At 39.7% G+C, this 24,118-nt stretch overlaps 1 protein-coding gene and 1 long non-coding RNA gene across 2 annotated transcripts; one reads left to right on the top strand and one right to left on the bottom strand.

The window, feature by feature from the left end:
• Positions 1–59: 59 nt before the first annotated feature.
• LONRF1 (LON peptidase N-terminal domain and ring finger 1) lies at positions 60–20,001 on the top strand. Its single transcript, XM_048304342.1, has 12 exons — positions 60–708; positions 6,749–6,867; positions 8,612–8,734; positions 9,322–9,468; positions 9,985–10,222; positions 10,305–10,395; positions 11,186–11,300; positions 11,853–11,974; positions 13,477–13,635; positions 13,745–13,907; positions 14,257–14,409; positions 15,958–20,001. The coding sequence occupies exons 1-12, from the start codon at positions 111–113 to the stop codon at positions 16,114–16,116; spliced, it is 2,187 nt and encodes a 728-aa protein (XP_048160299.1). The 5' UTR covers positions 60–110; the 3' UTR covers positions 16,117–20,001.
• LOC125326260 lies at positions 14,165–23,975 on the bottom strand. The gene is made up of 2 exons (XR_007203723.1): positions 20,943–23,975; positions 14,165–14,386 (listed from the first exon to the last, which is right to left on the bottom strand). It is a non-coding gene; the product is annotated as an uncharacterized LOC125326260 (long non-coding RNA).
• Positions 23,976–24,118: the final 143 nt, after the last annotated feature.

Genomic DNA, 24,118 nt, shown 5'->3' with positions numbered 1-24,118 from the left:
TTTGTAACCTCCCCCCGCCTCCTCCCGCCCCCCGCCCGCGCCAAGCCCGGAGCCGATCCCGGCGTCCGGAGCGGGAGCGCCACACCCCCTTCGCCGCAGCCGCGCAGCCGATGGCAGCGTCCTCTCCCGCCGGCGCCGTGGGCTCGGAGCTGCCGCCGGAGCCAGGCGGCAGTGGGGGCCCTGGTGAGGGGGCGGACGAAGAGCGGGAGCTGCTGCTGGCGCGGCTGGTGCCCGCAAGCCGACTGAAGGAAGCGGTGGGCGCGTCCCTGGCGTCGCTGTGCCTCGGCCCCCTCGGCGGAGCCCAGCGCCTCGGGACCCTCGTGGACTGCCTGGTGCTGAACTACCGCCTGCGGCAGGGGCCGGGCCGGGCCCGGGAGCGCGGGGCCGAGGGGCCGCTGCGCTGCTGCGGCTGCAGGAGGTTCCTGGGCGAGCCGGTGACCGTCCCGTGCGGGCACACCTACTGCCGCCGCTGCCTCCGCAGGGAGCTGCGGGCCCGCTGCCGCCGCTGCCGGGACTGGCTGCTGCCGGCGGGGGGCACCAGCACGGCCGCGGCCCCGCTGCGCACCAGCGTCGTCCTCAACCGGCTGGCGGAGAAGTGGTTCCCGGGCGAGTGCGAGAGGGCGAGGGCCGGGACCCGGCTGGAGGAGCTCCTGGCCCAGGGCCGCTTCCGAGAGGCGCTGGGCGCCGTCAACCAGGCTGTGCGAGCAGGTAAGGCTGGGGGGAGCGCGCTCCCTTCCTCCGCCCGTGCCGCCCGCCGGAGCCGCGCGGTCCCCGCTGCTGCCGCCCGTGTCCCAGCGGGACCGGGACGGGCTAGTAAGCCGGGACGGCGGGCTCGGGGGACTGGGGGTGTGGTGGAGTAGGTGGATGTGCCCTTATCTCCTGGTGCGGAACCGTCAGCGACCGACACGGGCTGGTGAAGAGCGTCCGAAGTTTTCTCGAGTTTGAAGGGATTCGAGGAACCGCTCCATTGGGAGAGCGGAGTGGAGGGGACGTGCAGCTGCCCGGCCCTTGGTCGCTCGCCCAGCCTGGGAGTGGGGCACACTTGCTTCTGCTTACTTCAGAGGTGTGGGGGAGCGTCCCACACGGGCTCCGTCGTGTCTCCCCCAGCACGCTTCTGTGGGACTTGTTTACGGAGGAGTTTGTGGGCTCTGCTTCGTTTTGTGTTTGGTAATCGCAGTGCGCGGGCAAAGAGAAATTCCGTTGGCGTATTTAACCTTGTTTCCTGAGAGAGAGACCTATTTTCAGTCTTAAGTGTCACCAAGACAATTCCCAGCACGCCGGGCCCAGTTGCATAAGCAGACAGGCACGGAGGGGGACAGGTTGTGTAATGGCAGTGACATCATAGGTGGGTGTGGTTGGAGTTTTATATAGTGTTGGACAGGGTGCAAAGAGGGGAGGTAGAGGCACGCTTTTAGGCTCTCCTGTATCCGTCGCAATATGTGTGTCTGGCTGATGCCATGGACTCTTACGATACACTCAGTTTTTCAAAGTTTACTCTTTGTAGAGGGAGTCAAATTTGTATGATTGATATACCTAAATGGATCCAATGACAGATTCCTTTGTTGTTTTAATTTGACTATGGATTTTAACACCTGGTGGCATGGGAGGTTCTGTTATGGTTTATACCAGGATTTTTTTTTCTGTTCAGTAATTTAGGAATTAATATTTTTGCAGATTAAGTGTATTACGTTTATACAGTTGTCTTCAGTGGAGGAAAAAATCCAAAAGCTTGTATAAGTCTAATCCTTCCAATCTGTTCCGGGGAGATACATTAGGTCTAGTTCCAGAATAAACTGTTCTCAATGTAGATGGGATTAAATCGAAGATCTATTTTACATGCTTTTTGGCAACCTAATTTTAAGGGGTTCAGTTTTAGCTATCAATTCTACTTTATTTTCCGCTTTATTTTCAAAGTGTAGGATATAGGATGGATTTTAGATCTTGAAACTATAAGATGCAGACTTCTTCCTGTAGTACGGCGTTGACTCATACAGGTCACAAAGAAATCTCAGTAGCTTTCAGGGTATAACTGATGAATCCAGTACTGATCACAAATGTTTACAGGGCTCCTGTTTCATGTTTCAAGACTGCTTTGAAAGAATAAGAGTAAATTAATTACACAGTTTTTGTTAATCTTTCTTTTATGGATTTAGGGATATTATTTAGATATTTATTGGGAAATAATTTTGGTTCTTTTTTATGTGAATATACATCTTCCATTTTGGCTTCAAAATGGGTTTAAAATTCGAGAATACTTACCAGCTGTGATGCTTATTCAAAATTTGATTATTCAAATGCAGTACATGTGCTAGAACTAAGTGCTTGAAGCTCAGTTTAAGGTTCCTTGTACAGTTCTTTCCTGTGTTGCCAGTCCTGAGAATTATCAACATTCCACATGTTCTGGTAAAGATACTGAAGAACTTAATGAGTCAGAGTGCAGATGTACATTAAATGTGAATTTATAGCTGTGGATTCACAACTACGAATTGAAGGTGATTCCAGGCCACTAGATAACAAATCAATAGCTGCCGGTATACTTGCCATCTTCCTCCAGAACATGGATTTTGAAGACACTTAGAGATGGAAAAGCTGTAGCATAAGAAATGTATTAATGTTTAAAATCATTCATGTTCTGCTTCAGCACTTCCTTACTGCTGCTTCATCTGTTTCTTTTTAATGCACATAGTTTAAAAGTTGTGATAAACATACATCTGATGTCCTAAATAAGGCATTGATGCTCTCAAGTGGCATCTTTTCATAACTTTCCTACATTTCTGAAACATTTGAAAGACTCATATTTGCCATGGTGCAAAAGTGACTTTGAAAAACCATAAGGAACGTTAACATTCTTATAGTTAATATATTCATTGCAGGAATTGAATAGTTTAGTTAAAGGATGTCTATTGATTTAAAATACGAGTGCAGCTTGCCATTAGTCAAGTGTCCTGAAACACACCACTGATGGGTTGAGTTTGGTCTGAATCTCACTCATTCCTGCTGGAGTGGGCCTCAGGAGAGCTGTTGAGCAATCAGTCTCCTGTTTAAAGCAGAACAAATACTGAGATCTGAGCGGTTTGCTTAAGGGTTTGTACAGCTTGTTCATGAAAACCTACAGGCTGAAGATTCCACAGCCTCTGTGGACAACCCGCTTAAAGGTCAATTATCCTCACAGTGAAAAATCTTCTCCTTACTTCAAGTCTTGACTGCCCTTGTTTTAGTTTATAATCATTGTCTTTCTAGGTTTTTCACTGTGTACTTCAGTAAACAGTCTTCCAGGCAACCCACTTTTGAATTCTGAAAAGCTGTTGTGTTCTCCCAATGCCTTCAGGAATTGTTTTCTGCTAAACGAGCCCAGTTCTCTCTCGGCACCTTCTTATGGGTTGTGTGTTCCAGCTCTGGTTATTAGGGTGACCCTGTAGTTCTGTGTTAATAAATACTGTGTCCTAAAGTATTTCTACATAGTGTTTTTGATGTGCATGTCTTTTATTTTGAAGAATTTGGTGTAGTAAGAACCATGGAAAAAGCATGCAGGATCAGATCAGAGGTAGTCCATTTATTGGTATGTTTATACTGACAGTAAGAGGAGATGCTTTGGAAGTAATATACAACTCAAGAATACGTATTGAATGGGATTTTGTGTGTACACCTTTGTATACTTTCTTACTAATGTAATAATAAAACTGATACACACAGCTCTATGCTGCAAGTACTTGGTGCCTTTTTTTATTAAAATCATTTGTCTTTGGGATGTTAGAAGTGAGTGATATATGTATTTACAATATATTATTGCTGAAATTGAAACTTCAAGAACAAATTGTGTTTCTGCTCTCTTTAGTCTTTGGTCCAAAGATGCAGAATTAGCTTGCATCCTCTCTTTAGCTGAGAAACATTAAAATATATACTGAAACATTGCAAATTTGTTTTTTTCATGGTAACAAAGCCTAGAAATAGAATTGTGGTCTAAAAAATTGGATATATAAATTTAGAAACAGAATTGTTTAGGCTGGAAAAGATCTCTCAGATCATTAAGTCCAACTGTTAGTCCAGCACTGCTGAGTCTATCACTAGACTATGTCCTTAATATCTACATATCTTTTAAATCCCTCCAGGGATGGTGATTCCACCACTGCTCTGGACAGTCTGTTCCCATGCTTGACAACCCTTTTGGTGAAAAACTTTTTCCTGATACCCATACTAAACCTCCCTTGACACCATTTCCTCTAATTTTGTTGCTTATTACGTGGGAGAAGAGACAGCCAACCCCCACCTGTCTACAACCTCCTTTCAGGCAGTGGTAGAGAGTGATAAGGTCCCCCTTGAGACTTTTTTTTCTCCAGGCTAAACTCACCCTCGTCAAACTTGTGCTCCAAACCCTTCACCAGCTCCATTGCCCTTCCCTGGACTCCCTCAAGCACCTCAATGTCTTTCTTGTCATGAGGGGCCCAAAACTGGACATAGGATTCAAGGCATGGCCTCACCAGTGCAAAGTACAGGGGGGGATGATCATTGTCCTGGTCCTCCTGGCTGCACTACTGCTGATCCAGGCCAGGATGTCTTTGGCCTTCTTGGCCACCTGGGCACACATTGGCTCATGTTCAGCTGCTGTTGACCAGCATTCCCAAGTCTTCTGCCACTGGGCAGCTTTCCAGACACTTTTCCCCCAGCCTGTAGCACTGCAGGGGGTTGTTGTGACCAAAGTGCAGTTCCCGCGCTTGGCCTTGCTCGACCTCATACCGGTAGCCTTGGCCCATTGATCCCCCTGCAGAGGCTTCCTGCCTTCCAGCAAATCAATACTCCCACCCAACTTGCTGTCATTTGTGAACTTAAGTGCACTCAATGCCCTTGTCCAGATCATGCATGAAGATATTAAAAGCATTGGCTCTAATACTTAGCCTTGAGGGACACCACCAGTAATCATCTACCTTTGGTCTTCCGAATATTCAGATCTGGTTTGTTATATCTATTGATCATTCAGTGACAGTGTTTGTATGTTCAGCAGCAGAGTTGGGGTCTCAGCTGAACTTTTTGTACTAGTTCAGTTCTAATCATGCATTTCCCTTGGAAGAAAAAAGTGGATAAAATGTCTGCCTGCTGTAGACTTGAACTCACATTTTTATCTTCAAACTACCCCTCATTTCCCCCCCTAGGAAAAAAGGCTCAGAGTTCCTCAGGTCATGTTCTGCACTTGAAAGTCTGAAAAAGATGAGCTTCCTCTGATTCTTTACAAATAGGCAGCTTATCAGAGAACAAAGACGTGCACTTACTGCTGCCTCTGCACAAAGGAGTCTGGTTTGCTGCTAACTCTGTTGGACACCAAAGAGTCAAATACAACATGAAAAACTATCTGAAGAGTTTAATCTGAGCTCCCACCTTGCTAGGCTATAGCAGTCACAAAACACAGCCACAGGAAATCAGGCTTCAGAGTTGTTCTGCTTGCAGAATTAGTGTTTGACTCAGACAAAGAGAGTTTCCCAGACTTCAGTTAAAACAAACATTTTATTATATCGAATATGAAAATGAAGCAAACCAGCTTTGGTAATACTTATATTTGAGGGGAAACTGTCAACTCAAAGACAAATCAGGAAGACACTTTAGTTTCAGCTAAACAAATTATTCCCTGATTTTCGTAAGCCTTTCTTTTCCATTATGATCTTTTTACATGTGACATTGTGAATCTAAATACAGAGCAGTGTGTTGCAATCTGTGGGAACATTGGCCAGGTTGCCTTGTAACTGTAGAACAGGCTAATGCTGGAAATTTATGAGAATTTATACTAGACATTTAGAATAAAATAAGAATATTAAATTGAAATGATAGCTTTCCAAGAATGCCTTTTTGGAAAAAATATTTGATTTTAGTACTGTTTACAGTAGATGAACCTTTGACTAGTTTATCTCATTCAGTGAAAACCAGGTATATTTTTAAAAACAAGTAAGAGCAAAACAGTGTTCTGGCTTTTTTTTCCAAGCAGCAACTGTAATTAGTTGTGTTACAAAACTGTAGTTTTAGTGGCATGGGGATGAGTGTCCTTCCTATTTAAATAGGCTGCTGTACTGGAAGAGCAAAATGCTTTATGTTGGACATGAGAACTCATCCTTACTGAACACTTCCTGCTTTTTTCCCCGCTGTACAAGTTCCACTACTACAGCTCCTTACAACAGGGCTGCCAGCTGGTGCTAAAGGCTTTCTGGAATTGACTGACTGTTTTTATCACATAGTGATAAAGCGTGGTTCTGGTAGCTCCCAGATGTATGCCACTGTGAAGTGTCATCTACAGTCATAGTCAGAAGGGCCAGGCACTGTAAAAACAAATTGCAGTCTGCACAAAAACTTGGGTGTTTGAAAGCATTTGCAATACTTAGACTTTTAATACAAGTGTGTTGAATTCCCAGGTTTCTGTGGTTTTGATTGGATGTACTATAAAGTTTACTTAGTCCTCAATTTTTGTGCTCCAGCAGTAGTGAGCAGTGCTTTGTGAGCCTCTCTGTTCAATAGTTGAAAATAAATTTTCTTGTTGCTGCAAGATACATTCGGATCCAAAATTCTTTCCTTAACTTACAAGACATGAACCAGTAATTACTGCCATTTTTTTGATCTAAACAATAGGGAGTGAGAGAGAAGCTACTCCAGTAATTTTGGAAGGATTGTACAAAAAATTGTAATTACGACATATCACTTTGAAAGCAAATCTAATTAAAAATTACTAAATTCTGATTTTTAAAATATTTTACCTAATTTCTGTCTGCAGATTCCAGTGACTTGATGCTAAGAATTTACAGAGCTGAGTCATATGTTGGCCTCCAAGAATATAAAACAGCCATAGAAGATCTAAATTTTGTTATTTCTAAAATGCCAAATTGGCCAGAGGTAAGTTGGTATGAGCGCATCATTTTTCAATATTGTGTTTGTCTGTAAAATTAATAAATTCCAAATTATACTTGCATCAATTTAAAAATCTAAGTCAGCTACTTTAAATGTTATTTTTTAAAACATGCAAAATGCTAAAAGTTATCTTTGAAATAGTTAACTTGTATGAGACAGTCTGCTGATGAGTATGGCAGGTTAGAGCTGGTTGACAAATATAATGAAAGTTGCAATAGTTCATGGTGATGTAACCTGTAACAGCTGGGGTTTGGGGCTTGTTTTGTTTAGTTGTTAATTTTTGTTAATGGAGGGGCACTTTGCTGTTTTAGCTTGGAAAGTTTATCTTCAAAAAGCCCAAATAAACTCAGTGGGAACTGAGCTTTGCAAATAGTACGAGTAGCTGGGGAGTCTGTGGTCTTCAGAATTCTACATGTTGTAGCACTGTCTAAACTCTGAACACAGCAGGAGCAGCAAGATCTTGTCACACAAAGGGAGATAACTGTAGTTTTCTTGGTTTCTCCTGTGTTCAGCAATTCCATGGCTACTGCAAATTCAAAAAGCCTCCTGCTTTTCACATCTCAGTGTTGTTAGTACTGTCTACTTTTTTCTATATGTTTGGAAAGAAGCATCATTTTATTTAACTGAGCTTGGTTTGATGGATGGACTCCTGTAACAATCCCTACCTCTGTAGGAAAATAAACTGTCTGTAAGCGGAGGATTAGCAAACTTCCCTTCTTCAGAATTCATCTTAAAGGAAACTGCCCAAATCAACAGAGGATCCGTGTCCTCATCTCGCAGTCTTGTTGAACAGGTGCTACTGTTCACACTGTCAGTCGTTCTGTAGACACTGCACTGTGGGGTTTGGTGGAGTCTTTTTTCGGGATTTTTCTTTCTGTTTATTTGTTTTTTAAGTTTAGTTTTTGGCCCATTATCCAAATTCCTATATACAAATAGATACTGTTGATTTAACTTTTTTTTGACAACTGTTGGTTTATCTAACTAATTATTTCTATTACTGCCACTGCAACTTTTAAAAGTTGAGATAAGGTCTCAGTTCCAATGTCATCTACTTTCACGTAAGTTCAGCATAATCCAGTAGTCTTTCCTCCCTCTTTTTCTTTCAAGGAAAGCAATACACAGATATTTTTTTTTTCCAAACTGGTGTTTAGTGTTCAAGCATAAAATTTAGTTGGAAGAAGCAATTAATTCTGAGTGGCATTGTTTTGTTTTAAGAATACAGGTTGAGAGGTATGTAAGGGATGAACAGTTGTGTGGGTCATTTTTTTGTAGTCACCCCTCTCCTGCAGGCTGGAACCGTAAGGCTTTTAACAAAGGAGAGGGCAAAAAAAGTGTTCTGTAAGCTGTTGTGTGAGGTTATGTAATAATTTGTATTTCCTGACCCTCTTCTTCCTGTCCCTCTTCTTCCTTTCTAAAGGCTCACAGAAGAAGGAAATTAAGGGCTGTGAATGCAGCACTAGTGAGGGTTTTAGTCCTTTATATAAGACAAAACAAGTTAACTGGAAGAAGACTAACACCAGCCTATCCCAGGACTCTTTTCAAACACTGTAGTGGATGTATGTTAGACAAGGGATATGGATCACGCACACTGTACACAGTTCCAATTTGTTAGAGCTATATTCTTTCTGTCATGGTGGGTTCTAATTCTAGCGCTGTTGCAATGCTTGTAAGATCAATACTGCAGTTCTACATATTCTCTACAAATGTCTTCATGGTATCTGTTTCTCAGGTCTACTTCCGGAAAGGAAAAGTGCTGCAAGACTCTGGCTTTGTAGGTGATGCCTTACAACTGTTTCTACAGTGCTTAGCCCTTGATGAGGACTTTCTTCCAGCCAAGCTAGAAGTAGAAAAGGTAATTTTATTTATGATACTAGATTCCTATCTCTGACTTGATTCCTTTATGAAACCCCCATTATGATAGACTTGAGTATCTAAAAATCTTTATTACATACAGAGAATGTTCAGGTGGCAGATTCCTTTTAGGATATTTCTTAAATCATACTACATTGAAGAGTTAGTCCCAATGTACACATTTTACATACAAGTTTAAAAGTGCATGTGCTTTTGAAGTTACTAAATGAATATGTAGAAAACTGGAAAACAGGCAGCAAGTGAAATTTTCCAAGTTGAAACCCTCTGCGCCCAGAGCACAACAGTTTTTTCTATGATAATAAAAATTTACATTGAAAAAACTGCATAACACTGGATTGATAATGTCAAACTCTGTTTGACTTGCAGTAGAAAAGATTTTTTAGCAATCGAGGTATGTAGGTTTCTAGTTGTTCTCAACTCTACCATCACACTTACTGCTTGAATAAAGATCTATTCATGAGAAAAACTTCATGTAGATTACCTTCTTAGTTTTTGATATGGTGTTGTATAACAAAGGTATGTGTAGATCCTTTTTTGTCATTATTAACATTGAGCTGTTTTTTCTAGATACTGTGTGATGTTTTGTCACCAGAGAAGCTAGGTGAAAGTCTGAAGGAATCTGCTTGGAATTCACCACATATTAGAAATAAACCTCTTATGCTTGGTTCTGAGGTGACTGCATCTTACGGCAATTTACAGCTTTGTCCTCAGCAGGTAACAAAAACTCTGCAATAACTTCGCTCTTTGACTGATGTGTAAACATTAGATGTACTGATACCCTGATTTGTCACACTTACTTTCCAGTGTAAATACTGATTTTATGTAATTAGCTAAGTTGGAGGGAAAGAATGGTGGTTTGGGAGTAGTTTCTTTTCATTTGTAGTGTTAAAACTCCTCATTCTAGTGAACTAGAATGAGTAATAAATACAGTATTAGAAGGTACTGAAGTTTCGTATTAGGGACTTCAAAATAAAGAGAAATACAAGTTTTCTTCTTTTTTTGAAGCTGATGAAATACAATTCTTGTTTTGTTTGAAGCAGATGAAGATTTTTGAATTGTTAATGCTAAGCAAATTTGAGTACTGTCTTGACTTAGAAATTTCTCTAGTTAACTAATGGGTACCCACTAACTGGATATCAGTGTGGCCTATATATCTTTGCATAGTCACATCTTACATACTTAGATTTGTGTTATTCTTAGAATACAGTTCAGTTCATCTTACTATTACAGAGTTTAGGAGGATCAGATGTACTGGAGCCTGTGAGTGGAGGCTTAAATCGTGCACGGTCTGCCCATGCTCTTAACTCAACAAAAGACCTTGCCAAGGAAGATGGCTTAAAGAGAGTGTCTTCTGAACCCCTTCTCTCTGGCCAAGGAAAAGGTGCTTTGTTAAAAAGAAAGCTTTCCTTTTCAGAACAGGATACAGTTGTATGTGAAGATGGAAGAAACAAACATAAAAAGCAAGGAGGTAAACAGTCACTTACTTCGAAATTAAAAGTATTTAGTGCCTTGTGCCTTTCTTTGAAGTATTTTGTTCTGCTTTTCCTTAGAAAGTACAAAAAGGGACATGACACTGGCTTTTGGAACAATTCCAGGGGATTTGATTGATGCATCAGATTTTGAGTGCTCTCTATGTATGAGGTAAGATTTTGTCCTTAATTCAATATTTGTTACAGATGCTTGGCCGCATATCTGTTACATGTATAAACTGAGGTACTTGTAAGTTGTTATGAGTTCTGATACCAGTCAATAATTTGCAGCTTTTCTCTATCCCTGCACTTAAATGTGTATTTAAATGTTACTTGCTGTAGTACTATATACTATAGGACTATTTTAATCAAGTTGCCTTTTTAGTTAAACTTGGCAGTTTTAACTGGTAAATGTAAAAGGACAGGATCTTTTTTGATTAAGTGTTCGGGGTTCTTCAGTCAATAAAAATTATTTTGGGAAGGCTAATGCTTAGAAGTATAGCCTGCGAACCTTGTATTTGTCTGGGAGACACAGATGCTTCAGAATGTTAGTCTACTTAAATGTAGCTGATGATGTATTTGAAAACTCTTACTGAACCGTCTAGATTTTCAGAATAAATACCATAAAATATATGGTGTATACTCAACTATTCATAGTTATGTTATTAAAATGTAATACTGCTGTTAAAACAACCCAGTTTCTCAAAGAGTCACCTAATTTTGTGTATTCTGAGTCTCCTATGGAGGGAGACCAAAGTCTTTGTATGTTGGGGTAAATGTTTAGTTACTTAGAGTTTTGGAATGTGTCCAGCTTAATCAGAAAAGCAGAATAAGGAGACTTGGGATTAATTGTTTCTTTGTTATAGTATAGCTAGTCTTAAAAAATCAAGAGGTTAATCACTGACATTTTTAGAAAAACACACACTGGCCATGACATCTAACTTCTAATAATTTTGTTTCAGGCTATTCTTTGAGCCAGTAACAACCCCTTGTGGACATACTTTTTGCAAAGGTTGTTTGGAACGGTGTTTAGATCATGCTCCACAGTGTCCACTCTGTAAGGAGAGCTTGAAAGAGGTATTGTTTCTCGGTAAAGCTCACAAATACAAATACTGTATAATTTTAAGGCTGTTTCACTTGGAGCCAACATTTTGGATTTGCTTGGGCTATGGATTACTGTTAGAATGGAAAAACTTGGGACAAATTTTGTCAATACCTCAGGGTCTTAGAGATTTTGTGTTTCTTTGGCCGTTTACTGGTGTAAATAAATCGTGCATATTTGTAAACTTTGGTAACTATTCAGTTTTTAACTGTGATTTCTCTACACTTTTCTTATTTGTATGGCTGTATATCGTAGGAAGTCAGTTCTGTCTCTGGTAAGCATAGAAATACAAACTGAGTTAGACATTCAAGTTGTCAGAAACTAAGAACTTACACAGAGAATCTAATTTTCAAATATTAGAGTATCTTTAGGTTTTAAGTAATGAAACAAAAACTTCTGAGCTGTACGTTTTTACGAGTTTTATGTCACATTTCATAGATCATATTTTTTTTTAAAGTTGCATTTTCTCAAGCTATTTGTTAAAATACATGAAAAGAAATACTAATATATTTTTTAATTGTTTACAGTACCTTGCAAGCAGAAAATACAGTATCACAGAACTGCTGGAGGAATTAATAATGAAATATTTGTCTGATGAATTATTTGAGAGAAAAAGAATTCATGCTGAAGAAACTGCTGAACACTCCAAGTAAGCTTCCTGTCTTGAAAAACTTGAGAAATTAGTATGGAAATCCTTTTCAGAAATGTTTTATTATTTTTATAGTCATTAATCATTGTATATTATGGGTGCAAGAAGGAGAATGAAGCTTGTCCAGGTCCCTCTGGATATCGTCCCATCCTTCAGTTGTGTCAACCACACCACTCAGCTTGGGGTCATCAGCAAATTTGCTGAGGGTGCAGTCGATGCCTTTGTCAATGTCATTGGTGAAGACATTAAACAGTGCTGGTCCCAGTATGGACCCCTGAGGGACACCACTCATCACTGGGACTGAGCTCTTCACCACTACCCTCTGGGTGCAACCATCCAACCCTTTGTTATCATCTGACAGCCCACCCATCAAATCCATCTCTCTCCAATTTAGAGAGGATGTTGAGGGGGGAGCTCTTTACAGAATTCCAGATAAATGACATCTGTAGCCCTTCCTTTGGCCACTGAGGAAGCTCTGAGTAACCTGGTCTAGTGAAAGGTGTCCCTGCCCATGGCAGAGGGGCTGGAAGCAGATGATGTGTAAAGTCCCTTCCAGCCTAGGCTGTTCTATGGTTCTATGAAACATGTTTCCCCTTCCATTCGTCTTTCTGCATGCACTGTCATGGAGCTTTGGTTTTAGCTTGACTGCTGTTAATGAAATTGTCTTCAGTTCACTGCAGAGTCTCAGAGACTTGAATTTCTTGCAAAGCAATTCATGATAGACATTAATCATATACAGATAGATGTAATAAAAAACCCTGGGATTTTTTGTAAACATGTTGTTTATCTCAGTTTTTCAGATACATAGAGCTTAATGTATTGTAGATATGAATGTTGGAAAACTATTTTAAACTACATCTCATGCAACTTATTTAATGGAATTTTTTATAGTCTGAAAGGTATTAAAATTAAATACCCAGTAATGTTTTAATGATAACATGTTTGTATCTATTATCAACTATACATACTTGATAAAACAGAATGAAAAAAAAAACTTTGTTTTTCAGTTATGCCTGCTGAGGCATAGTGCAAGGTGCAAATTATACCCTGGGTTGCATCTTGTGATCTGGAGTTCCTCCTTGAAAATAATCTAAATGGTGACCTAGCTACTATGTAGTTACTACTACATCTTTTTAGTTACAGGAAAACTGTGTCTCTGAGGGCTTAATTGCTTTTATAGCTCAGACTAAAGCAAAAATGAAAAAGTAGCTGATACCCCTGTCCCCAAAACAGAGCCAGTCATTCACTGACTGGATATTCACTACCTAGAAAACTGTGAGTCTTACTGTCCAGTATGTATGCAAATCAATAAATAGGTATTCAGCCACTGTTATCGGTATGTGGGTTTATCATTCATTGAAGTTGCTACAACGTATTTTGACTTTGAAAAGAGTGCTTTAGGACATCAAACATATCAGACATACTGAAAAAAATGTATTGTCTTGGCATAGCTCAATGTTTAGATGTTGAAGGCATATATTTCTTTTTATGTTCCCTTGAAGCTTGACCAAGAATGTTCCAATGTTTGTTTGCACTATGGCATATCCTACTGTGCCTTGTCCTCTACATGTATTTGAGCCAAGATACCGACTCATGATTCGCAGGAGTATGGAAACTGGAACTAAACAGTTTGGGATGTGCATAAGTGATTCTCAAAATGGGTAGGTTTGCAACCTAATTCTAACCTTCCATCTCTTATGGCATTTTTAATTACAAAAAGCGTCTTTTCAGAAGTGTATAATTGCATTACTGACAAGGTCTCTTTTCTAGTTTTGCAGATTATGGTTGCATGCTGCAAATTAGGAACGTTCATTTTCTACCTGATGGACGGTCTGTTGTTGATACAATTGGTGGAAAGAGATTTAGAGTTTTACGGAGAGGGATGAAAGATGGTTATTGCACTGCAGACATTGAATATTTGGAAGATGTTAAGGTATCCAGAATGCTGTCTAAATACTTAGTGGTATTAATATACCAAGATTTTTGCTTGATTTGTTCTGGAAAGCTCTTTCAAATTTTTAGGTCCCTAGAAGCTAGCTTAATTTTTTTATTACTATAAAACAAATAAGAAAACTATAGTTTTTGTTTCAACAATAGTTTGAAGCTGTAACTTTAAAAATACCACAAGACCTCTTTACCATTCAGTCATGAGCAGTCAAGGTTAAGGAGAATGCAAGAAATGTATCTAAATATAGTTGAAATTGAGTGATTTTTTATTTTAGCTTAAACACCTTAATTGTTTCTTTATCACTAATCATGTTTTCTTAATTTTCGTCCTACAGGTTGCTGATGAAGAAGAGCTAAAGAAATTGAGAGAGCTTCACAATTTTGTTTACAGTCAGGCCTGCAGTTGGTTCCAAAACTTAAGAAACAAATTTCGCACTCAAATTCTTCAGCACTTCGGACCAATGCCTGACAGGGAGGAAAATATACAGGTGAGATATAATTTAATATTAATTATTAGATGCTTATTTCTAAAAATAAAAACCCTATTAATAACTGGAAATATTAAAGAACAACTCCCACTTTTTTCTCCAGCTTCAAAGGTAATAAGGCTTGCACCTTGTTTCTCTTAAAATGAGCAACAAAAAGCAATTCTGTCACTGATCAGCAGTTTCTGCAGGAAAAGATGATATGCTGATGTGGTAATAAAACTAGTAAACTGAAAACACTTTAAGTTCCAGTAACAGTTAAACTGTTAGTTTGTATAACACTTCTAGAATTCAAAGTGAAAAAGCCCTCTATTTTCTCCCCTGTGAAAGTCAGGAAAGAAACTGAAACTCCCACATGCAGGCAGTGCCCTTTGGCAAAGAGATCATCACAAGTAACACTTTCCTCCTTTCTGAGCTAATGCCATAAACTGCTGCAGCTGCTAGGATTTGACAAATGTTTCTTAAGAAAGCTGCAGCAATCTATATTGATGATTATTATAAACAATTAGTGAAGGTGAGATCCTGAGGGAGTGGAGGCTGTAGGAAAGTAACACTTAAAAATACATAAAAATTGGTTTTCAAAGCAGAGTTATATGTGAATTGGGATCTTAGGGGAGCTTGTCCCTCACCCATCTGCCACATACTTTTATGAGACTATCATAACCTGTCTGGGGGGACTGTAGATGCTGTAGAGGCCAGTGCATGAAGACAGAAGTGATTTTAGGACAATTTAATAAAAGTAGATTTAAAACAGCATACTAGGAAAGAGGAATACATGTGCAAAACCAGAGTAATTAGCAGGGCAGCAATACTTCTGGTATGTACCTGAGATTTGTAATAGGACACAAATGTGTCAGCTATGTGATAGAGCTGCAAGTGAAGAAATGTCATCCTGGAGGGTACCACTACCACCAGTATTTTAGCAAATCATTTGAGGTACTTAATATTCTCTGCAGCGGTAGGACCTCTACTGAGGAGTATTAAGTGCAGTTCAAGGCCTGACATCTAATGGTTGCTGTTGGTAATTAAAGTACAGGAATAAAATTACAGAATATGTTTTAACAGCTTAGAAGAAACTTAGGAAGTAGCCCTGCTCTGTCTAGAAGGTAATGAGAAAGGGAGCAGAATTGGGAGGTGACAGAGAAGTCCATCAAATAAAGGTAATTATAATGAAAACATTAGGCTTTGAGAATATTCAAGCCTTAGGAACAGCACGAGAAGTATTAGATATAATTTTTATCAGGGAGGTTTGTTATAGGGTGACTGTCCTGTACTTAGCCATCTTTTCCCAAGGAACCTATGAGCTTCCTATGTTGTCTTAAAAATAATTGCTTTATAAAGCTTAGTTTAAGTGTACTTTGACTTCTCAGTTGAGGAGAAGAGATCCTTTCAGCACTCTTCTAATCTCATAGATCTGGGATTCTCTGGTTACTATCTAAAGTAGTTACTTTAAAGTAGTCTTGGTCATCAATGACTTTGTCTTTTGATGTCTTCATGGTAGTCAACTATACAACATTGGTTATGGGTAACCAGCTTATGTTTTAATTTTAGGCAATGCCCAATGGTCCTGCTTGGTGTTGGTGGCTTCTAGCTGTTCTCCCAGTAGACCCCAGATACCAGCTGTCAGTTCTCTCCATGATGTCTTTAAAAGACCGTCTGATAAAAATCCAACATATACTCACATATTTTTCTAGAGACCAGTCCAAGTGACTAACCGCCTGGGTCTTCCTGAAAAGTTATTCTGTTCTGGTTGTAGTAGCAGCTGGAATTTTTGCTGCCTTTGCACATCTAGCACTGGTTTGAGAAGTGTAATGGAACTGTTTTTTCTCTCCACCCTCCTGGCTTCCTGAACCACATGGTTCATTGAATGCACACTTTCTTCAACTACGAGAGAAGACCACTGACAATTGCACAAAGTCAATCCAGCTAGATATGTTTTTCACGTTATCTACATTAAAATTTGCACTACGTAGAAAAGAACCTTTTTGAGACTTGATCATTTTAGCAATTGACTTTCCTAAGCTGTGGAAGTGCAGGACCTTAAGGCTGACAGTCCAAGTTTACAACATTGAGGAGGTAATAAAGGTTTTACATATATTTGCCTCATACAACTGTTCTTTTGCTGTTTGCACAAATATTTGAAATATAGTATTGAATGTCACAGTTGGATGTTACTACTCTTGTTTAACTATCTTGACCATGAATATGGCACAGATTTTTTTAAGTTATCTTGTAAATGTATGCATCACAAAACAGGTGACATGAACTGTATGCTGAACTGAGAGCCAACTTTAAGGAACAAATGCAGAAAAAAAAAGGTACTTCTGTCTAAAACTACTTAAACTGTGAATATGGTTTACATACCAAGGCCTGTACATGTTAGGGGAAACTGAAATCTAAATGCTAGTACCAGTTACATTTCTACTGGGCTTTTCAGGCTGTTCTTCCAGAGCACACACTTAGTTTGTAGAGCTTAGAAGAAGAAATCTTACAGTGTGCGTGTGCGTGTCTGTTGGGGATTGTGCATCCAGGATTCAAAAGCTTAAAGTTTTATTTGACCCTTTTAAGTTGGTGCAAATGTGAGTTCTATGCCTTATTCATATCAATAGTAGAGCACACTGCAGTGGCAGGGTTAGCATCATGCTGCCAATAGGTACTTTTTGTAATTAAAGGTTTGCATATTTGTGAATATGTCTGATACTGGCTTTCTTGTATGTAAATCATTTGTAAAATATTTCTTAAATCTTGCTTTTGCTAATATATTTAATTTTCAATAAAAGCTTAAAGTTTGTAATATTTTTAACTTCGTCAGAAACTAAAAATCACTTTCCTTTTCTGTGTGCTTCTATTTTGGGATCTTAAGTAAACCAGAAGCTGCTGTTTAACCTACATTAAGGTTGTGAGCACTTCATGATGTAACTGTTATGTACATAATCTGTTTCTGATTGTAGTACCTGTCCCAGACTGACTGTTGGTCACACAAGTTTTTTCCTGGTGTCCTGCTTTTCTTTCTACTAAGTTTAAATCAGATATGAGGTTTGCATTTTGCAAAACTTAGAAGTTGTAGGAAACTGTGCTTGCAGAGCAGTGAGGTATTTCACTGACTTGCTAGTCAGATGCTCTGGCCTCGTTCTCTTCTGGAGTTCAAGGCTGGAGATATTACAGGCAGCCTGAAATCTGCTGGATCGTCTTGTGATGTCAGTTTCTATCTAGGGTAAATTTCCCCTTTAGGGGATGAATAAAGTCCTGGATGAATATTTGGAAAGCTTTATTTGCATAATAAAAGAAGAAAGGGAATCCTCTATTTTTCTGCTTCCATATGCTATAACCTTAGAAATGTAATCTTTGTATCACCATGATCTTCTTAAGAATGGAGGTGGCAGGATATTTTTAATTTGGCAGTTAAAAGTCCCTATAGCCAGGCTTGAAATACCCAAATAAACTAGCGGTAATTTTTTTTTTTCTTCTTGCCAATAGCTTGAGTTTGAAATTGAGTATTGCCTACTGTGCTGAAAGATGTGGCTTTTAAGTGTCTTTATATGCTCCCATGACTTTTTAATACAGTAAAAATGCAAGTATCAATTGGGTTGCGCTGTCCTGTCCTTAAAGGAGTTTTACTTCTGGAATGTATAAACTATATAAGGCAAAACTTCATTGAAAAAAAACAACAACAATATGAAAAGCAAAGTTACTGTGTTTAACAAATGCTGCATTAAGGTTGATTATAAGTACTACTCTTCAGTAACCATTCCACAGATGTGATTATTCTAGGTGCTCTTGGGAATGATAGAAAATGGAGAATGGGGATGAAAGATTTTTAAGAGGTTTCTCATATTGGAATTTTTTTAGTGAATATTTTGTGTACCAGATTTTGTTGCTTTGTGCAGTTACAGTGGGGCAGAACAACAAACTCAACTGAATGTTTGCAAAACCCTTTCAGTAAATAGGTTGGAGAGAGTACCATGCTGTACTTTGTACATTGTATTTTGAATTTGGGGAGTTCTTTCTTATTCTTACAGTTATTTTTTAAATTTTCTTCCCCTCCCCTTCCCCATCACACAGCACGGTTTCTTTAGCTATCGAACAATTGGCCAAGGACAAAGTTTGATCACCTTACATTATTACAGTAAGGTTCAAAATCAATGTAATTAAGCCTGAATGAAATGCAAGGGATCTAGATGAGCAAAAGGGAAAAGAGGACTTCCTTTTTAGGCACTCAATTCCTTTGTAGGCAAGGTACAACACCATTAATGATTAGTCTTGCCTGATGATGAGCAACAGTCAACAGAATAGTCAACGTTTCATTTTCTGTCAGATTTAAGGGAGTCTCCTTTGCTGGGCAGCACTCCTGGACCAGCCAACAAGAGCTACTCTCAAGTGTTGTTGGGGCACCTTATGTATGATATTGTGCCTTCTTTGTTCAGTCATAAGATTGACAAGTTGATGTAGAAATGTTCTTTATGTAAGCATGAGAACAAAACTAGATGTGTCTCAAAGGATTAGTGATCCTTAAATAGCTATACAGTGAATCAGATGTGCGTGTATGTTAATATGAGAGAGCTCATAAACTTCCAGCATGGTGGGATAGAGTCACCATACTCAGAAATATCTGCCTGGAAGTGATGTGTATTTTTCAAACCTTTCTGGCAAGGACCTCTTCCCAGTTTTGTTAAATTATGGCCAGAGATCTCACTGAAATTCTTAATTTATGATTAATATTCACCTCTAGCCTTTTACTCCTACCAAACATCATTTCTTGTAATAGCTTGCTGCACTGGATGAGCACTGACGAATGTTAGGTTTAGAAACTTCAGCTTTCTCGGTATGAAATGGCAACTTCATGTTTCTCCATCTAACTTGATTTTTCTTTTGGCAATTGGCAAATATTTGTCACATTCATTCTAGTAAATCATTTCTGTGTGGGCCTTTACTGGCCCTAAGTTTCTTTAAGGAAAATGTGCAAAGATGACTGTAAGATATGTTGATGGGAGAGAAACTTGAAGTGATGTTAGAACATTCATAGAAGGATGTTTGTTCTGAACCCCATGAAAGATGAGGCCAGATTCAAACACTGCTAAATGCTTACAAAACTTGTGTCATCTTTTTGGTTTTTTAAGCGATCTAACCCATTCCTTTGAGCTCTGCATCAGTATCTGTGGGGTGGGCTAAATACCTGCTAGATACTCAAATTGTGCTTTAGGCTCACTTGCATAAATGACAAATGAGACAGGGTAGAGTTACCTGGCACAGCTGAGTCCTGGAAAACAGCATGGGGGAGCCCCACAGTACCAGGCTCTGCTCACTTGACATTGAGGCAAGGACAGTTCCCAGAATGGTTGTCTTTTGAGTACTCTGAGGAGGAGTAGACAAACCATATCTGCCTGGCCTGCACCTCACCAAGGCTGAGATGTTTATTCAATACTGACTTTGACTGTAAAAACCTGGATATCTGCAACTGGATTCATAATGGGAAGAAGGTTTTCCAGAAACTACTTCTGTTTAAGGAAGATAGTATCCATGGTATCATGCTGAAATCTGTCTATTATCCTTTCATTTATGTGCTTTTCTACAATTAAAAAAGCCAAAAAACCTAAAGCTGTAAAGTTTAATCATAGGGTTTAAGATATTCTAAGGCCTTTACCAAAACAAAACAGTCCACTGAGTCTTGATTTTTGTGAAGTTATGCTTTCCTCTACGCTCATGACTGCAACTGCTTTTACGAGCAAAGACCAATAGCAGAATTACAGTGTGGATAAAAAAAAAAATTGCACTCTGGATAGTTAAATTGGAGTCAGAAATGCCTATGAGGATGTGACAGGCTCTCTAGGAAAAAATATTTTGAGTGTTAAAAAGAAAGCAGTTGGTAAAGAAGTCTACAATTCCAGTGGAGGGGTTTGGTTTTGTTTGGTAAGTAAGTTGGAAAGATGTCCTATATTGGAAATAACTTTTAAAGCATTTTGAATATGGACCTGTACTAGCTATGAAACTGGCCATTTAGTAGATGTTTAGTGTTAGAAAAGGGAAGTGATGTAACGAGAAACTGGAGGCTGTGCCATATTTAGACAAATACAGTCACTTTCCAATCCAAACAAATTCTCTGGAGCTTGGCATCTTAATTATATTATCTATTTGAGTGTGTTTTGGTTCCTTGTGCTCAAGAGCTTTCTGGTCTGTCAGCTCAGAATGTTTTTATCAGCATAAAGAGCTATAGGAGGGGCTTGGCAAAGTGGGCTACTAGCTTCTCCCTGGCAGTGCTGTAAGGGGAGGGGCAATGTTTCTTTCTTTCCTTGGTTTTTTCCTTCTTTTTCATGTTTCCTTTCTTGCATCAGACCTCACTCAGTTACAACTGAGGGTTCCTTGCGGGGGCCACAGCCCATCCTCTTTCCCTGCCAGTGTATCAGACCTGTTCTCCAGATGCTTCAGCTGCCTGCTGGATGAAATCATGGAGTCTGAGAAGCACCAAGTGAACGACAGCCCATTCTTTTCTGTGAAAAGCTGTCGTTGAAAAAGACTTGTACTTAATGCTTGATATTCACAAGCATCTGTTGAGCTTCTGGCAGCTTGTTTGCTGTACTATTTTTCTGTGAAGATACCCTCCTACTGGTGATGACATCTGTCATCGGAACAGGAGAGAGAGAGATAAGCTGTTACAGTTCATTCTCTTACCAACTTCTGTGCAAATACATCTTCATTCCTTCCTAAAGAAGTTTTGAATTTTACCTCCTACAGGGAACAACAAATCTGTCTAAGATCGCCTTTGCACTCAGGGAATACTCTTCAGTAAGTAAATCCTGTGGAAAGTTCCCCACTGTAGCTGAACTGACATTTCATAGTCATCATATTCATACAGAAGAAAGATAACAGGACCTGTCTGAGGCCTGCTATGAGACTGCCAACGCAGAAACCCAAAGCTCTAGAGGCAAGCTCTGTTGCAGTTATTTAAGGAAACAAACTGAGACAGTGTGGGGGGAAAAGGGGAGATCAAGATCTTGCCTTCCCTCCCACAGATCTCTGCATGCCTGTGGTGGTTAAAGCACTCTTCCAAGAACTGAGGGAAAGGTGAAGTTTTGTCCTTTCTTCCAGTAGAAAGGGGATCAAATTGCTTATAACGAGGGTGGCTGTTTTAACATGCAGAGTGCATGTTAGGTTTTGTGTGGATAGATGTGCTTCGAGGTTCCAACTGGAACACTAACTTTGTGTTTCCTGATAAGGCTGATTGGTAAGAGGCTGTTTTGCCCTGTAAGATCTAAAATGCTTCTGCAAAAGTGCAACAGGAGATGCTTAAGTGGCTTCAGGTCCTTCTCACCAAGGTAGCCATTGCACAGCAGCAGTGAGAAGCTTTGAATGCACACATTTAGATCACAAATGGAACAGGGATTTGGGAACTAGGACTGCAGTACAATTCTAGAGGCACTTAAGCTCTGCAGGAAATTCTGAGTTTGTGTTGGGGGTTTTCTTGTTTTTTTTTTTAATTAACCCTTGATGAAACTTTTATTACTTTCTCCTCTAGTATGTACTTTGAAACAAGCTTTGAGTGTTCCAACAACATTTATATTTTTATTTTTGCCTGAGGCCAGAAACTGATCGTTCTCATGTGTAAGCTTTTGGAAGTTTTGAACAGGAAGTGTCATCTGAACATGCATAGGCTATGCCAACTGCAACACAATCCAAATACAGTGCAGCTGGCACCTCTGATTTGATTTTAAACCATGGCTCAGAATTTCCACCACTGTTTCACAATTAAGTTGCAGTGCTAAAGAAATCACTGAGCCTGTAAAAAAAGGTCCAAATGCCCACTCCAGTGAAGGAACAATCATGATTTTACTTTGGGTATGAATTACTTTAAAAAGGGACTACCTTAACGCCATCCCCAAGAAGTCTTAACTCACATCCTCTCCTAGGCCTTCAGTTCACTTTCACAGCTCCCCACAGGCAGCAGATACTAAAACCATACCTTCAGTGTTCTGCATAGATGCTTTAACCTTTGAGTCGTGGATGGAGAGCAAACCTGTGGCAGCCATGACTGATTTTTCCCTCATTTTACAAAATGGGGTTTTTTGGGGGTTGGCATTTTGTGGAAATGAAATGATGTTAGTAAGACTGAGCATCAGGTGCCACTCTCCTGTACCTGAAGCATGTAAAAGAAGTTCTGCCCTCAGCACTTCCCTCTGCTAAGTCCAAACAGTTCTTTGCTGATATCTTTAAAGAACATACACTGTTAAGCAGGTAACTGCTAACTAGGACATGATCTAATTCAGTGTCCTAGGTTCCACAGCAGGTGCTTAAAAGACTTTCATTACAGGTATTCCAACTCAATTTACCAAATACAAATAAACTTCATTAACTGCTCTATGTAATAGTTTCTGTGAAGATAAAATCACTTTCTTATTTAAGAATTTGTTAGGATTGTTTTTAAAATTGGACCAAAATAGCACAAGTGCTACTGGAGCAATTTTTAGTCTATTGCATCAATGTAATAGTTGGAGTGATGAAGCAAGGGGAAGTATTTTCATTTCACATTAAAAGCTTTGTGAAGAAGTTTCAGCTAAACTAAACAGCTGACCTTTAGGGCAGCTACAGAAAGTCCTTGCAGATATGACAGACTTATGCAGGTTTTGTCTGCTAATCACAGCAACACACTGTTAATGTCAGCTGCTGTGTCTTAGTGCTTCTTTGCAAGACAACTCCTCAAGCAAGGATTTGCATCTGAGAGTTCAATACAGACTGCACAAAAACCCCCCAAACATTACCCACCCCATCCAAAAGAATGACCATCTGTATGGCAACTAAACCATTTAACATGCTAATGCCCAATGTAAATTGGTATAATTTTACAAATGAAGTTAGTATAATCAGGGTGACAGTAATTTGAGAAAACTAACTAGAGACCAAACAGTATTTCAGGTGTTAATGCTCAAATCATCATCTATTAATAATTTTTATTGCATAGGGCAAGACTACAGACAGCACAGCACTCTGGGTTGAAGAGACACCAGTGTAGTTGTCTTATCTCAGCATGGTGCTAGGGTGGCCAGGTGACTAGTAAGCTTGTCAGGTTGATTACCCATCAGAGCCAACACCCAGTGTAGTGCTGGGTAGGGCCCAATAGGAAATGACACCTTCACCTGTTGTGTAACTAACCCTCAGGTTGTGTATTATGCATCTGAGTGAGCAGACTGCTGCCACCAGGAGGAAGAAATGCTGCAATCGCCTTTGCAGTTGTTGGCTCTGGTGCTTGTCTGATTACAAGATGATCCAATTCACTCACCCAAGCCAACAAAAGAGCAAGGACTCTTCCCCCATTAATTCTTCTGCTAGTTGAAGTTAATATCACTGTCTTGTCAGGAGAGCTGGCTGACGGCATGCTTTCAGATGTGCCTCAGCAACTGTGCAGGCATGTACTAACTCAGTAAATAGTTTGCTTGCTAAAAAAATCCCCCAGTTTTGAGGATCTTTACTTCAAAGTCAGTGCTTCCACAGATACAGTACAGAATCATAGAATCATCAAGGTTGGAAGAGACCCTTAAGATCATCAAGTCCAACCATCCACCCAGCACTATCACTGTAACCCTAAAGCACTAAACCTTATCACTCAGAACCAAATCCAGACAGCTTTGAACAACTCCATGGATGGTGACTCCACGACCCCAGGCAACCTATTCCAATGCGTGACAACACAAACAGTGAAAAAGAAATTCTAGCATCTGACCCG

This window comes from Corvus hawaiiensis, chromosome 5 (assembly GCF_020740725.1).
Source record: "Corvus hawaiiensis isolate bCorHaw1 chromosome 5, bCorHaw1.pri.cur, whole genome shotgun sequence".
Taxonomy (NCBI): domain Eukaryota; kingdom Metazoa; phylum Chordata; class Aves; order Passeriformes; family Corvidae; genus Corvus; species Corvus hawaiiensis.
Note: the sequence above shows the minus strand (reverse complement) of the source record. Positions and strands in the feature narration are given on the sequence as shown.